The following is a 17,279-nucleotide window of genomic DNA, read 5'->3' on the forward strand; positions in this document are numbered from 1 at the left end:
AAAGGCCGACGAGCACTAAAAGAATCAATAATAGATCATAAGTTTAGAGTGAAGACGTCTTGGTTATTATCTCCCCCCTCCCTCCTTTACCCTCGCTCCCCTTCCCAGCTCAGGGGCTTTGTTCGGTGACCATTTAGCGTTTGGAGATGTGACAAATAGCAATTGATCCCTTGGGCACTGCTGTTTTTCTTAAGGAAACAATTACCACTTCACGTGCTTTAGAGGGACGTTGAAAGTGGTCCAAAATATGACACGAGATACCGAAAGAGCTTCGTTTTTGCAGTTATAAAACGTGAACTATTTTAGCTTGATATTTAAATATTTAAAAGCGGGAAAAAATAGTGGCAAACTACAGTATTACCAATGGGTGTCTAACGCGATCGTTGGGGTGGTTTATTCACGTACAAAGACTTAGTCCTAACCTAGCGATCACTTTACGCGACTACTGACTTTTCTCCCCTTAAATACGTCTAACAATTTAGTTATTTTTTCAAACTTAAACAACAAAAAACAAATCTTGATTTATGACTAGAGTTTTCGTCTCTGGCTGCTTTATTTTGAAGGGCGCGCAAGTCTTTGTGAATGAACGAAACGCTCCTATATGGTCGTGTTTTTTACGACACTTCTGATTTTAAACAAGCACATTTTTTTGTTTGTTTGCTTTAATATCCTGGAAACGAATTGTGTTTTGCCTGTAAACATTTACTGTTGTCTAATGTCAAAAAGTTAACATGCATGTCTTTAAAGTAAAGGAACTGTGAAAAAAAAAATCCCAGTCTCCAGTCAAGTATTTTTTATATTTTAATTTGAAGAATAGGTAGTTTTTTTTAATTGGTAGTTATGTTTAAGGTGAGTAAAGCAGTTTTATAAAGTGTAAGAGGTAGCATTGGTACGGTAAGTCCGTGCTTCAAAATAAAACAGCTGGTGACCCAAATGCAGTTCTGCAGTCAAGATTTGTTGATATTTGAAGGAGGTGTACGGAATTTGGAATTGTTCATGCAATGCCGGGATCTCCCGGCGTGTGTCATCATTGCCTCTGGCAAGCTCTTTATGTTGTGCGTGCAAGTATGTGCATTTTTTCGATGTGGTTGGATGAGCTCTTGTTTTTTCATCTTTCTTCGGGTTTTGATTGGGGCTATGACTCTATTTGAAACATGCCTATTTTACCATCTCCATGCAACACAAACAAATACAATTAAACAAAAAAAAATATGCCATGACGAGCATAATATCGCTCTCCAGCAACTCCCCTCCCATTCCTGCTATCAAATGAGTTCCGCTCCAAACAGCTGTGCTAAAAGTAAGATAAGAGTAGAATAAAATTACAAGGGCTCTCTGAACTAAGTTGGGCAGTGTTTACACATACTTAAAGGGAGAGTGTGTAATATTCGACCACCAGATGTTGCTCTATTCTGTCCGGCAACTGAAAATGAGTGCTACAAAGCACGAAAGAGAATACAAACGACGGACACTCAAAGAGACCTAATTGCATTTTCTTTTTAAATTATTTTGCCCAGCCTTTAGTGGGGAAATGAAAAAGTAAAAAAAAAGGAGATAAAAGAAAAAGGGGGAACAGAAAGAAAAAGGAGAAAAATAATAAAAATAAACAATCAGGAAAAGATGAAAATAGAAAGAGGAAAAGACAAAAGAGAAAACCAAAAATAGGGAAAATAGAAAGGAAAAAGAGAAGAGGAAAAGAGACAGGAAAAGAAAGGGAAACATGGAAAAGATAAAAAGGAAAGAGCAATAAAACAGGGATGAAAGAGAGACATACAAAAATTAGAAAAGAAAAAGGAAAAAGACAGGTATTTGTTTTTTGGGGTACCCGTAGCAGCAAAATGACCCTAATATAAAATACTATTTTTTTTCAACATGCAAGTATATAATCAAATGCATGTTTATATAATAGTTCATGTACTTTGCTGATTATTTAAATCAAATATGTTTTAATGAATGTTTTAATGATTGAAGTACCATCAAGAGGCGCTAAATAATGCACACTGTCCCTAATGTGTTTCGCCCCGAACAGCTTTGCTAAAAGTAAGATAAAGCAGATAGGCGCAGTGGGAAAATAATATTAAAGGCTCTTTGATACCTCGTAGGCATAAAAACGTTTTAATGATACCTAAAATGGCGTATATTACATTTAAAATTGAAAAACCGGTAGATTTAAAAATTAAGGTGAAAAAAGCGGTCGTCTGTAACGCGTAATGCCGTAGTCTTGGTGAGTATGTTAAATGCACGCATGCGCGGACGAAAAACGCGTTTCAAGCTTATGTGAGTGGATTCCTGAGACAGCCATTGTAAATGACTGGCATTCGGTTTCTATAGAAGAGCCTAAAAAGGAAACATTTTGTAAGGGGGAAAGTTGCCATTTTCTCTTGGGCCGCGGTGCTCCCTGAATAATTCATCCTTCATAAGAAGTTTTGTCACCGTCCTTTGCCCGGCTCGGATGGAGGGACGGGTTCTCTCCCCCTCTTTTAAAGGGGGAATTCTAAACAGGTTTCCCTCTTTCCGTCTTAAGCGAGAGCCAAATGTGTTTCCAAGCTGGCTCTTTTGTCTGCAAGCGTGAGGCCCGAATGGACTCGAGCGCTTTTGTCTCCCAAGTTCATCCCCGTTGTGCGCGCAGGCTCGTCTTTGTGCATTGATGGAAACCGTTGAACAAATGTTTGATCAACTCATCTGGGGGGACAATTGCGTCTCCACAGACCGGCCCGCTTTAGCTCCCATCCTCGACTTTGCAAGACATGTTGACATATCGATGTTGATACTTGACGAAGTGGAAAAAAAAGCAATGAGGAACATTTATTTGATTTAAAGGTGACGGTGTGAGCAACAGGTTAAACTACGTGTTTAGAGACGAGAAACAAAACTTATATCTAATTGAATGGCGAGTGGCAAAGATAAATAAATATTTAACCCCCCAAAAGGTTAAAAGATGTATACATTATACTAATAAATAGCTAAAATGAATATTTTTTAAAACAGGTTTGCATAATTAACCGACCGCCCCAACTATTCACAAAAAAATAGGCCCAAGGTGTATTATTAAGCGTATTTAAATAGTATAAAAAATTAAAAGGCCCAACATTCTGTTAACTCAGTAGTTTTGCACTGGTCTGTCTGACTTCAGGACTGACCATTCCATCCTAATCAGAATCTGTGACCTATAAATGAAAAAATCCACTTCCCAAATCTATTAAAGGATAGTTCAATTTAAATCAGATATACTAAAATATATTCGATTAAATATGACCAACTAAACCAAAACAACCCATCAATAATATGTCATTTAATGCTAAATTGGCTACATTTGTAATGAAATCCAAAACACTTCAGTTCAGTGCCCTTGTCCTCAAAATAATAAATCCATATCTCATATATTCTTCGCTGTATCTGAGTTTCACCATTCTCAACATATCTAAAAAAAAAAAATTCTCAGTCTTTAAAGGTGGTGCATAGCGGGTGTAATCTTGCATTTACAGGTAATTGTCGCTATGTACTGTTAATTAGTTTAAATTACCTTTTTTTTTTTTTTTCTTATATTGCCAAGGCAAAGTTCCTCGTCCAGCTGGAAATGGGTCGCAGCCCGCTTTTGGCTCCCGACCCACCAGTTGAGAAACACTGATTTGAATAATAATAATAAATATATTCATTATCATACAAACGTGCATTTATTGGTTATTTAATGTTTTGTACTTATTCTAGAGAAAACCCTCACGCAAAAAATACGGGAAAATATTTCCCTCACCCATATGTTTCCAAAAATCTCACGGGAGCCACTAGGGCAACACCAAGGAGCCAAATGCGGCTCTAAAGCCACAGGTTGCTGACCCCCGTGTTAAACTATTAGTTTTAGGACAAGACACAAACGTTTATGTTACTGAAAGAATCCTGAAGCTTCCTTTTTCAGTGTACTCCCAATGGCCACATATTTAAGTGTTATATAATGTGTTTTCATACTGCTGTTTTCCGCAAATATTCCATTGTTTTCTATTGTTTATTAGTTGTTACGTTCTTCAAATTCAGAATACGCATTGTCATTATCGAAAGCTAACGAAAATTCGCTTGGAGCACCCATTTATCCTTTAATTTAAATAAAATGCAAAATCACCACAATAAATACAGTAAGTAAAATAAATATACATATGAAACCCATGACCTATAAATAACCTGATATCAATAGTTAAAGTGCAGACATGTTACCATAAAAATCGGGAACCTTCTTGAGCCAAAGCAAAAATAGTATATGTAATGTAATTACATATAATATAATAAATTTTGAGACAAAATTCAACAAAACTAACAAACCTGCTCTCTAGGCAAAAGGGTTTTCTTCAGCAGTTTGATGATTTGAATACATTTATGAAATAACAATAATGCCAGAGTCTGTTTCCCATATCAATATAAATATACCAATTAAAATTCGTCTCCCTCCTTTAGTGACTTAAGAGTGTTGAGGCTCATATCGACCGTCATTTGTGTCTTAAATAACAGTTTCAAAACAAGGTGCAAGCAAAATTCTTCCAAAAAATGTCACGAAATACTGTAAATGATATCTTCGGCGCACACTGACTTAAAGAGAGAGAGGGGGGGGAAGAGGGAGAGAGAAGGGCTGTGTGCAAAATCAATCCGCCTCTATTGCTTACCCAATCAAATTGCTCCGTGTGGTTTTCAGGTGTTTTTATCTATTTACAGTTTGATTAGTGGGTTTTCATAAGTAATGATATATAGTTTAATGAGCTTCAATTTTGAGGGTTTCTTAGCAACTAAACGGGATATAATTTACATATAATGAGGGATTACCTCATGTGTTGTCCCTTCTCGGGGTTTCTTCATTTACCTCATGTTGAGATTTTGAGTTTTTCCTTGCCCTCATGTGGGTTTCAGATCAGGGGATGGTGTAATATGATAATAGTCTGTAGTTTGCAATAATTTTTGGTCTGTGCAGCCCTTTGAGAGTCCTTGTGATTAAGGTCTATACAAAACATGACTTGATATGACTTGAAAGAAGTCCATGTTAAAGTGCTATCCAGTCCAATTGGCCATCATGGTTTTTTTTTTTTGTTTGTTTTTTTTTTTTTTTGTGCTGTGCCAAAATAAAAAGCCACAAATTCTGAGTATGAAATATGTATGCAAAGTAAAGGAACATGCAGCATGTATAACATGCTGACACACCCACAACCAAACTTTCAAACACACCCACCCTGTGAGTATAACCATCACCTGCTGTTTGAGTTACTTTTCCACTTCATGGGAAAAGCATTAGCCCAGGAGACCTCTTGTAAATAATTTCTCAACTTCATCCCAACAACGTTCCGTATAATTGAGAGACATTTAACGTATGTGCACCTCAATCAACCCTCACAAAAATTCGAAAATTGAGAAAAGCCAAGAACGTCTACTTACACCTGTCTCCCAAGATGCCTTCGATGCTGTGCTTGGTCCTGCGATCACTTTCCTCCAGCTCGATCTTCTCCAAATCATCCTCGTCCTCGTCTTCATCGTCTTTCCCGCCGAACTTGTTGCGCATAATGCGACTGATGGAACTGACTGCGAATAATGAGTAAATTCACTTTGTTAATGCACTGAACTATAATATAGTAATAACATAGCAACATTGTAGTTAAGTGGCCCGATCGATGCAAATGTTGATAGTATCAATACTGAATAGGATCGACATTATTAACGATACTGTGGTCTCATCATAACTAACACGGAGATAATATTTCTGGGGGTTGTAAAGTTAGGCATACATTATAACTTTCAAATTCAATTCAATTGTGTTTACACTTCATTTGCTGATTTCCCTTTCTAAATATTGTGTATACGAAACGCATGCTAATAGTGTTGTTGACATCGCTATTCAGTATTTGTATTTCTGGTCACTGATTTTTTTTGTATGACTATTGACATTTGTTCTGAAACAGTTGTAGTAGTTTTGTTTTTATACTGTTAAATGATTTTATAGACTACATTTTTAAAATATTGTGCAATGGAAGGTAATATCATTGTTATGTAATATTTTAAAATTTGTTACGTTGCTGCTTCATTTTGGTTTGACTCTTCTTGGCTTTAGTCCTGAAACTCTGGTACGCCAACTACCCAACCTTTAGCAGTTTGGAAATGGGCACAGGTGTGTCCAATCACCGCACACCTGTCCCTAATCATCTTTACCTTTTTATAATGACATTGAGAACAGCACATGTTGTCGGGTTATTTTATTTTCCACTGTCATTGCTACCTCTGATTTTGTTTTTGTTTCTGAAATCTTTTTTTTTATGGAACTTTGTCAGTAGTTTAGTGCCCACTTGTTTGGCTATTAGTTTTTCATTTCTTTGCATATCCATTTCTGGTTTGGATCATGTCAGGTTTTGTTTTGTTTGGACATTTGGTAGTTTTGCGAACTCTTGTTGTTTGTTACTTTGTACTTCCTTTTATAATTAAATACCAACCTTATTTTGAGCACTTCTGGTACAGTTCTCGCTTCCCCCCAGCGTCCACCCTTAAATGCCAACAGTTATAACAGAAATATTTATATTTATATACATTTGCATACTTCATTTGAATTATTTAATAAAAAGATAAGAACATTTTAGTTCCTACAATCGTTGTGTTGTTTTTATCGTAATCTTAAACTTATTCAAGGGGGAAGTGTTCAGTTAATACATGACCATGACTTTTTACTTAGCAAAAAGTATCTCTATTGGATTAGTTACAATCGGTACTACCTTGTACTGTATTTGCTTGGATTGGATCGATACCAGACCTAATAGCCCCATAATGTTAGCACAGTACCAAAGTAATAATAACAACTGATAATAGATTTCTGTCCTTTTTTACCTGGAGGAACATTGTCGAGGTGACATATTCCGTCCTTCAGTAATTTATCCCGAATCTCCCAGCTAAACATACCCGGGTTTTCCCGCTTGCAGTCTTCTATTCTCTTCTCGAAGTCCGGCGAAGTCACCTGAAATGTCAAAATATTAAAAAATAATACTAGAAATATTCGGGGTTTATTAAGAGCGTGCAGATACACGTTGCATGCACTCTGGTCCTTCTGTTCATTATACCTTGGGTTTGCTGCCCCCGATGGCCCCGGGTCTGATAGAGCCGGTCTCCTGGTACCTGCACAGGATTTTAGACACGCATCCGTGCGAAACCCGAAGCTGACGGGAGATGACACATGGTCTGATTCCGTGGTGGGCCATCTCCACAATTTTGTGTCGGATGTGGTTCGGCAAAGGTCTGCCGTTGATGAAAACTCCTCCGAGCTGGTTTACTCGGCCTTGACCCAGCGGAGTTGAAACTGTAATCATAATTGCTATTATGTATGGGGATTTTTTCTGTTTCTTGTTTTCAATCGTGTTGCAACAAACATTGCATCACAAAATGAACAAATCACCTAAAAGGAAAGAAACCAAGGGCATTTAAAAGACCCTTCCCCTTAATCACTCATAGACGCTTCATCTATTGATCATTTAAACAAATGTTCATACCTTACATCATTATAACACTATTTTAAAGTCAATTTAGAAATGATCACTTTGTTTGAATCACAATATATGTTTTACAGTTTCAGGATTTTTTTTCTTTTATCATCCTTTCCCCTTATTCTTTACGTAAATACAATGTATAAAACCTGAAAAAATCCAAAGCGATAGCTCAAGGGAGTGAAGAAGGGAAAATTCCGGAGCAAGTTTGAGAAGAGTTTTTTCTTATGAAACACTTGAAGTAAAAATAAATTGAGTATTCATTATAACTAGAATGAATGTTAAAAAAACTAAAGTACTGTATTTGAAAAAAAGGTTGTTACTGTTGCATATTTTACTGGCTGAACCATCATTGGTCACCGTGCAATACAGACTTATTTGCACTTTAAACGCTCTGGTATCTGCATCGAGCTATGCAGTGACTATTTTCTTTTATTTGGGGTAAATTGAATCAGCAAAATCTGCTCTTTCATTTCACTTTCTACTCGTGCTTAGAGGACATCTAACTAGCATAAAAACAAGTCCATGTTTATCTAGTCAATGGATCGGCAACCCAAAATGTTTAAAGAGACATTACAGACTAAAAACGACAACAAAACATGGCAAAGAAATTACAAGCGTTTTGATATTCATACGTAAAAAGTTCTTAATTTACATTACATAGATATTTCAAACCTTTTTTACAGCATTGCAAAATGATAAAAATGTTTTCTGTCGTGTTTTTCGTCCTACACAAACCATTATTTTTAAAAATGGGTTTCCTTCCCTCATCTTTTTCATCAAGAGCCACAGGTTGCTTACACCCAGTCCAGGCTATAGCATCGGTTATTTTCTAACTTAGGGAGATCGTTGGATTTAACAAAGAAAATATTTAAGGTAACATTTTAGAGGTGACATCAATAAACAACTTTTGCAAATATTTGTAAGATATACTTAGTAGGTATGCAACTTTTTGCTTTTTCTAATAAAAACAAAAAAAACGAGGTTTGGTCCTGGAATTGAAGGGGACATAACGAATTTTAAGGGGAAAGTGTGCACAAAACAATTATTGCTCGATATTGGTTGTAGATACGTCCCCTCCATGCATGCCAAAACGACGCCCTTGTCAAGAACTGCTGAGTAAAACTAAGCTTTGTTGTAAAAAGTCAAGAAACATTGACATGCAACGGCACGATCTTCTTTTAAGAAAATAAATACAATAAATAAATAAAAACCCACAAAACATGAATAGAATTACAAAAATAAAATAAGAAGGGGAACCCTGATTACTATAAGTGTCAATTGTTTTCATTATTTTTATCGTTTTCATGACACTTTTTATTCCGATGCACCAGTTCATCATTTCACTGTATTTATAACTTAGATGAGTCTCCAAGCACAACTTTGTAAATATTTTTGCTTATTTATTCTGATCATTTTTATCTAATTTGTCTGTTCGAGGCCTTTATCACATATTTACCCTGGATTGTCATGTCTAATCTCGTTGCATGCAATGTCTCACCACGTTGATATCAATGAAAAATAGGTCAATTGAATTGAATCATTTCAAATTAGCGTTGGAGGTTGGGGTATAGGTTCGATTCCCGGCTCCTCTGAGTTAAAAGTCACAGTTTCGTCGGGCAAGACACTCAACCCCAAATTCCCCCGGTAAGCACAGACGCCTTGCACGGCTCTCTTAAAAATGCGATAAAACCGTTTACTATTTACATTAAAAACGTAACACCAGTTTACCTTCGAGGGGGAAGCCGCTGCGAGGGTAATTCTGAGCCAGCGAGGGTCGCATCATCCTGGGAATCGACCCGGCCAGCGCGGTCATCCCTCCACCAAACCCCAAATTTTGCAAATCCCTCACGCGGGGAGGCTGGCCGTGATGTAACAAAACAACCTCCGGGTTCCGTTCCACAACCTGGGAAGCGTCCGACTTTATGGGTCGATTATAGGCGAGCGCCGGGAAGTCCCAGGACCGCCGCGTCTCTCCGAGCATGCAAAATCACAAAAAAAGCCACACAATAAAAGAACTGAGGTAAAATATTCCCTTTATCCTCTTTGGATGCTACAAAAAAGCTCGTCTTGTCTTCCTGATGTTGTTGTTTTTTGTTGATATCTCTCAAAAGTGAGAAGAAGGGCCGAATTGTGCGGGTCATCACGCAGAAAGTCAGCGCTCGCAACGCTGATTGGTTGAGATGGAAGACCCACAAACATCAATGTGGGCGTTGATTGGTCGAGCGGGGAAAACTTTTCACCTATCACATACTAACCTCTCTCATCATAAAGACAATACATCTGTGCAATGTAGATTATATTATCAATATATGTATTTTTCAAATGATTACTGGATCCTACACTGGAGAAGCGACCTATTTAGTTTCATTATGTATGAATAAATATACATGCAGACATCTACATGTTATATTTATCTTTATATTTGATTTTCAATTGGATTCATTTCATCAAATTGGTTTTAAAACACTCTATTAAAGAAATATAAAATATTTGGTCCCTGTTTAAGCACTAAATTTTATAATTAGTTTTGAAGTATTACTATAGATGTTTTTGTCGGATTTCTGTAGTATTTCATAATGCAGGGTTTTTGTAGTATTTCACTAATATTATTTTTGTAGTACTTCACTAATCATATTTTAATAGTATTAATTTGGTATGATTTTTGTAATATTTCTGTACTAAGATTTCTATATTTGTAGAATTACTGTATTTTTACGGTATTGTTTCAGTCGTAATATTTTGTTATATTTCTGTAATAGTATTTTATAGTATTTCTATAGTATTATTTTGTAGCAGTTTTATAGTATTTTGTCGTATTTTCGTAGTGATATATTCTTAGTATTTATGTAATAGGGTTTTGTGGTCCTATTTCTGCATTATAGTTTTACTGTACTGTAGTTTTGCACTGTTTCTGCATTTCTTTTCTTTTTAGAATAAAAGTAAAAAAGTATATCAGGTCACTCTTTTTAAGCACTAAACCTTATATGACATTTTGAAGTAATTTTTTGGGAATAATGTAGTCATATGTTTCTAGTATTTCTGTACTATTTTTGTAGTTTTGCTAGAGTTGTATTTTGTTAAATAAAGCAAAATATTATACGAGATCTTTGTTTTAACCACTAAATTTGATATGTAGTTTAGCTTTTCTACCGGGTTTTTATACTATTTCTTTAGTTGTATATTCGTAGTATTTGAGGAGGAGCATTTTTTCCGTACTTGTGTAGTAATATTACTATAGTAATACTGTACTGTAGTAGTATGTCTGTAGTATTTTTCTTTATTTTCAGAATAAAGCAAAATACTAAATCAGATCCCGGTTTTTAAGCACAAAATTTTATATTTAGCTTTTTAGTAATTTTGTTTTATTCATGAGGTAGATTTTTTATAGTAGACACACAAAGGGACAGTGGGGACAAAGCTGGATTCGGCGGCCCGAATTAAGAAAAACCTGCCGGGCTGCATGTGGCCCGTGGGCCGTACTTTTCCCACCCCAGTAGTACATTTTCCGACAGTGAGTGAAATCCTTTTATGCGTCATCATTATATATTGCAAATGACATTTCACACTGAAATGTTATTTTGTACGGACAAATTTCACGGCCAGATATGACCCATTTAACACCCGCCACTCAGCATCGCTTGCAATTTGTCACCACCCCATGCAGTTGCATTTAACACCAAGTGTGCGCAACTCGAGGAATTTATTGTGCTTTTCAGTCTCCTGCAACCAAACCCGAAAAAAAGCGCAAAAGGGTGGTGGGGGTTTGTGCCTCAGCAGGATACGACGCCAAACAAGTTGTAAAAGAGTCTATCCTCCAAAAACACGAAAATAACCCCAAATGGAGTCAAAAATCGACCGGTTAATTGGATCAATTGAATGAAACTTTCTGGGTTGGGTTGAAGGAAACTACACAATGTTTATTGAGTTTCTAGGCAAAAGGACCTGTTTGTTTTTATCAACACAATCCACTTAATTTGGTCGATTAACCAACTTGCGTACAAATGACCATTTTTGCAGGCGTATTAAAATAAACACCGTATCTTTTTTTTCTCAAAAAAATCCAGTTTTTCAGTTTCTTCTATAAATGACCCAGTTTTGAGGCTGTGTTTTGCAACCACGTTTTTGGGGTGTTCAACACTAATCTATATAATTTGGAAAGTTATATTTTTTGCCAATTCTTTGGGGGGATGACCTTTTTTTAAGGAATACAATTAAATGGTTTGGGCGGGGTTATTTGTTTTTTAATAAAACATTTTTAAAATTAAATAAAAACAATGTTGGGGAGTTGTTTAAAACAAAAGGGTTTTACTGTATTAAAAAGATGAACCAACTTTTAGGATTTTTATTCCCCTATAATATCACTGCGCGGGTGAAATGAACCCAAGCAATGGCTATGCGTCCCATAACGTCAATTGCTTAATGTTATTACACAACGTTACAGTGCACTACTGTTACTATGCACTATTGTATCTTTTCACGTACGTAGGCCAGTCTCTTCTAAGCGGTACTTTGTAAATATTTTCTTCTATTTTTCTTGAGGTCCTATATCTTGTTTTTCTCTTCAAAATGTTTAGTAAATGTTTACCCGGGCGTGCCATGTCTAATCTCGTTGTATACAATGTTTCACTGCGTTCATATCAACAAAAACAAAGAAAATTAAATTGAATTCAATGACGCATCCTATAATTACACTATTAGTTCAGGCAAGGTCATCCTCAATAGGCGTCTGTTTATTCGAGTCAAACACATCCTTTGAATTTGTATTTATTTTTAATTTAATCAGGGCAGTCTGTTCCTTGGGGTTTATTTCAAATCATTTTAAATTAATTAAGTGATTTTGCATCTAAATTTTGAAGACACGTGCATGCTCCAGCTGCGGAAATAGAACATTAAGGAGCTAAAGGCCCGTTTATGTTTGTGATTGGTCCGTTAACACACATGCTGCCATGATGTTTTTGTAATATGAGAATGAGTTTGTTAAAACTCATCAAACTCTTCCTAAAATACATGCAATACGTTTCCTTATCCATATGGCAAAGAGGCTGGCTGAAAATTCGTGAATATATGCATTTCTCAACCTACAAGTATTTTAAAAATGCTCGCATGATAGTTCCTCTACTTTTGCTTAATTTGCAAATCAAAATTATTTTTAAATGTGTTGTTTTAATGTACCTTTAACTCTTAAATTGTAAATATCAAGTATAAATCACTGAAAAATGCAAATGTATGAACCTACAAGTATTTAGACATTTCAAGTATATATAGTTATTTGTATTCTTACTTTTCTTTCAATTATTTTTTTTTCACACTGGGGTGTGCTGAATAATACACTCTGCCCTTATATAACAAACAATTGAACAACGGGCTCATTATCACTATAATTTACACTATTGCGATTCTCGTTGATTTTAAGGATTCAATTGTCATATGCCCCTTGCAGCGTTTCCCCCATTAAACTCCACTTCAAATGTTTTCTTTGCTGTCAAAAGGCGCACAGCCCAAAGGTGCGCACAAAGTTTAACACAGCGCTAACGGGGGCCTTAGAGTTTAACATAGCGCTAACGGGGGTCTTTCACCTGCAGCGGGGCTTCCTTACCTCCAGGCAAAACCCGCAAGTGTGTTGCGTCTTCAAAGAAAAGGGAAATGTGAGTTTGCGTTGCAGCTTCCATTTGTTATCAATGTTCTCAAAATCCAAAACGCATTTTTATGGAATAATTGTCTGTTGAGGGGTTTTCCCCTTAATTATTTCATTAACTTTCAACCGATTCGTGCCGCTGACAAACGTGACGATTCGGGTGAGCTGGTGGTCTTATTGAAATTGGATATTAGGAGTGCAGAAACAACAGAAGGGGCAAATGGGAACCATGCGGCACGATGCATACTTGGGGTCGCTCTTTTCAAGCGACATCGAATCTCCGTGTCCAATCCATTAGCCCGGGGGAAAAATTCAAAGTCAGAATTCTGGTTTGATGAGAAATAAATGAGTTGCATCACATGCTCTGCGCGAAGGCCAATTACCAGCAGATACTTGCCAATTAATTTAGGAAAAGGTCAATGAATGACAGCTGTATATATACATGCAGCATATTGCCTGCATTTCGAAAATGCATTGGCGGGGTATAAATATGCATGACAAAGCTTATTTTGAAATGTATTCAGAATCCATATGTTCCATTTTTGGAATAATATCATTTGAATGGAGAAGTGAAATTGTCTAAATGTAAAATGTACATTTGCACGTTTGAAAACGTTTAGTATAGACCAGGGGTGTCAAAGTCATTTTAACTCGAGGGCCACATGATAGAACAAACATTCTCTCGAGGGTGGACTAGTAGATTAAAGAGAAAGAAAGGAATCCAAAGAGAAATAGAAAGAGAGAAGGAGCGAAAACAGAAGGAGAGAAAGAGAGAATGGGAAAGAAAGAGAGAGAGAAAGAGAGAAAAGAGAAAAGGAGAAAAAGGAACAGAGAGCAAAAGATGGTTAAAAGACACACAGAGAGAAAGAGACAAAGAGGAACAAAGAAATAGAAAAAAGGAGATAGAGAGAGTAAAAAAGAAAGAGAGCAAGAGAAAAAGACAGAGAGAGAGAGAGAAAGAGAGAGAGAGAGAGAGAGAGAGAGAGAGAGAAAGAGAGAGAGAGAGAGAGAGAGAGAGAGAGAGAGAGAGAGAGAGAGAGAGAGAGAGAGAGAGAGAGAGAGAGATACAACTACAGTGTCTTTGTGAGAGGCACCCGGCTTTGGCAACATCAAGTGGACATATTTCCACCTGCAGGTCGTTTTCTCTCGCTCTTCCCTCAGTGTTGTCTCACGGGCCGGATTCAATCCCCTTAGCAGGTCCGACCCAGCCCGCGGGCCGCCTGTTTGACGCCCCTGTTATGGACTATAATGCGTGCGCTATAAACCGGCAATACAGTAATTTAACATTTTGTAAAACGCATTATAAAACACACGGCACTAAAGGACACTTAAAACAAGGACTAACAAGCTCAGAGACAGGTTCTTCACAAGGGCCATCACCACCCCAAACAAGCACGCAAAACTGTGAAAATATATACTTTACGACCTATTTGTGATTTTTCTGTTGTTGTTTTTGCTGCTAAATGCTATAGCACTACTGTTACGATGGACTTTTCATTCATTGCAATATTATTATAACTCATGGCCGTCAATTCAATTACATTCAAATTAAAACTAACGACCTGAAAGGTATGGACCTTAAGGACAGACCAATCTCCCAAAATGGCTGCCTATATAATTCTGTTAAATTTAGAAATGTAATCAATGTGAAAAAAACTGTTTTGCATATTTGGATAGCATGTTATTAACATACATTGGGGAAAATGAGAATTTGTCAACACTAATTGTACTTGAAAATATAAGAGAGGCCTGTAATTGCAAACATGGGTAAACCTCAAACATAAGAGACGGATGGAAGGAAAAAAACCTGAATCAAATTGTTGATTTTTAAAGAACATATTTGTAAATTGTGGGTAGGGGGAATAAGTATTTTGTTAAACTCAAAATTTAATCCCAAATCTCTGTGATGTACCTTTTGTTTGCAATAGCAGAGGCCCAAAATTTGCTGTAACTCTTCAAAACCTTTTCACACACAGGAGCCAGTATTTTGGCCCATTCCATCTGCCAGATTTCTTCTATAGCACTGATGTTATGGGGCTGTCGTTGGGCAACTCAACTCCCTCCACAGATTTTCTATAGAGTTGATATCTGGAGACTGGCTAGGCCAATCCAGGACTTTGAAATGCTTCTTACAAAAGCCAGTCCGTTAAAGAACTGGCTGTGTGTTTGGATTATTGTCATGCTGAAAGACCCAGCCATTTCTCATCTTCAATTACTTTGCTAATGGAAGGAGATTTTTAGTCAAAATATCTTGATACATAGCCCCATTCATTTTTTTCCTTCACACAAATCCATTGTCCTGGTCCTTTTGCAGAAAAACAGCCACAAAACATGATTTTTCCACACCAATGCTTCACAGTGGGTAAGGTGTTCTTCTGATACAATAAAATGTTCTTTCTCCTCCAAAAACGAGAACTTGTGTTTCTACCCAAAGTTCTATTTTGGTTTCATCTCACCAGAACACATCCTCTCAGTCCTCTTCTGGATCATACAAATGCTCTCTAGTGAACCGCAGACGGGCATGGACGTGTACTGGAGTCAGCAGGGAGGCACGTCTGGCAGTGCAATATTTGGTGGCTCATTTGTTATTGCGGTCCCAGCTCTCTCCGCCCAAAAGTGTGGTTCTGTGATTTCTGCTCACTGTTTTTGTTATCATTTTGATGCCACGGGTGAGATCTTGCATGAGGCCCCAGATCGAGGGAGATTATCAGTGGTCTTGTATGTCTTCCATTTTCTAACAATTGCTTCCATAGTTGACATCTTTACCCCAAGTGTTTTACCTATTGCAAATGACATTTCACACTGAAATGTTAATTTGTACGGACACATTTCACGGCCAGATATGACCCATTTAACACCCGCCACTCAGCATCGCTTGCAATGGTGTCCTTTGACAGCTCTTTGGTTTTGGCCATACTCGAGTTTGGAGTGTGAGTGACTGAAGTCGTAGACATGTGTCTTTGATACCGATAATGCGGTGCCATTTATACAGATAACTGAGTAGAGCCTCGTTAGACCTCATCAGAAGACCTCTTGGAAAGTCAGAAATTTTGCTTGATTGTAGGTGACCAAATACTAATTTCTCACTCTAATTTGTCAATAACATTTAAAAAAATCAAACAATATGATTTTCTGTTTTTCTTCCAGATTCTGTCTTTCGTGGTTGAGATTTACCAATTTTCACAATAAAAAGCCTCTCTAATCTCTGAAAGTAGGAAAACTTGCACAATTACTGGTTGACTAAATAATTATTTACCCCACTGTATCAATAACATAGTAATAACAACATAAGCCAGAATAGCGGTGCCAACAACGACAACAATGATAATGACATTTTCTATAATACAGTTTTAGCTATTTTACTACTACTACTACGACTACTACTACTACTACTACTAATAATAATAATAATAATATTAATAATAATAATAATATTAATAATGATATCAGTAATAATAATACTAGTTATAATAAAAGTAATATAATAATTCATTTCTAGCCTCAGGCAAGAACGTTCGGCTTTCATATTTTTGAATAATTGATATGAAGTTGGGGCAGCATGGCGACGCAGTGGTTAGCGCGTGTGTGGCACAGTTCTGAGGTCATGAGATCGAATCTTCCTGTGTGGAGTTTGCATGTTCTCCCCGTGCTTGCGTGGGTTTCTTTCGGGCACTCCGGTTTCCTCCCACATTCCAAAAACATGCGTGTAAGGTTAATTGGCCGGTCCAAATTCTCCCTAGGTGTGAATGAGCGAGCGAGTTGTCTGTCCCTGTGTGCCGTGCAATTGTCTGGCAACCAGTTCAGGGTGTCCCCTGCCCACTGCCCGAAGATAGCTTGGATGGGCTCCAGTACCCCCGCGACCCCACTGGGGAAAAGCGGTGGAAATAATGAATGGATGGATGAACTATAACTTTCCAAATATCTGGATAATACTATATCCACAAGCCTATTTTTTTCCCTCGGGGGTTTTGATAATTTTCTGATTTACGCTTCCTGCAACAGGACTGAAAATAAAACAAGAATTATTTTCCCAATAAAAAAAAATGAATAAAGAAAAAATACCCTGTAAATAAATGACTAAATACACAAGAAAAAAAGGAAAGAAAATGTGTTATTAATAAAAGTGCGTTCTAGCTCCACTTCTCCAT

General features: G+C 36.9%; 1 protein-coding gene across 2 annotated transcripts in view; it reads right to left on the bottom strand.

Moving 5' to 3' along the window:
* Positions 1-9,576, bottom strand: part of pax3b (paired box 3b) — a 47,697-nt gene extending 38,121 nt beyond the window's left edge. For both annotated transcript variants that reach the window (XM_088345075.1, XM_088345076.1), the window contains exons 1-4: positions 9,225-9,576; positions 7,074-7,309; positions 6,844-6,970; positions 5,410-5,553 (exon numbers count right to left, since the gene is read on the bottom strand). In XM_088345075.1, the coding sequence (XP_088201201.1) occupies positions 5,410-5,553; positions 6,844-6,970; positions 7,074-7,309; positions 9,225-9,477 (760 nt within the window). In that variant the 5' untranslated portion in view covers positions 9,478-9,576. The remainder of the gene's footprint in view (positions 1-5,409; positions 5,554-6,843; positions 6,971-7,073; positions 7,310-9,224) is intronic.
* Between the last annotated feature and the right edge of the window lie 7,703 nt (positions 9,577-17,279).

Source organism: Urocampus carinirostris, chromosome 10, assembly GCF_059441175.1.
Source record: "Urocampus carinirostris isolate Australia breed hairy pipefish chromosome 10, RoL_Ucar_1.0, whole genome shotgun sequence".
NCBI classification, from domain to species: domain Eukaryota; kingdom Metazoa; phylum Chordata; class Actinopteri; order Syngnathiformes; family Syngnathidae; genus Urocampus; species Urocampus carinirostris.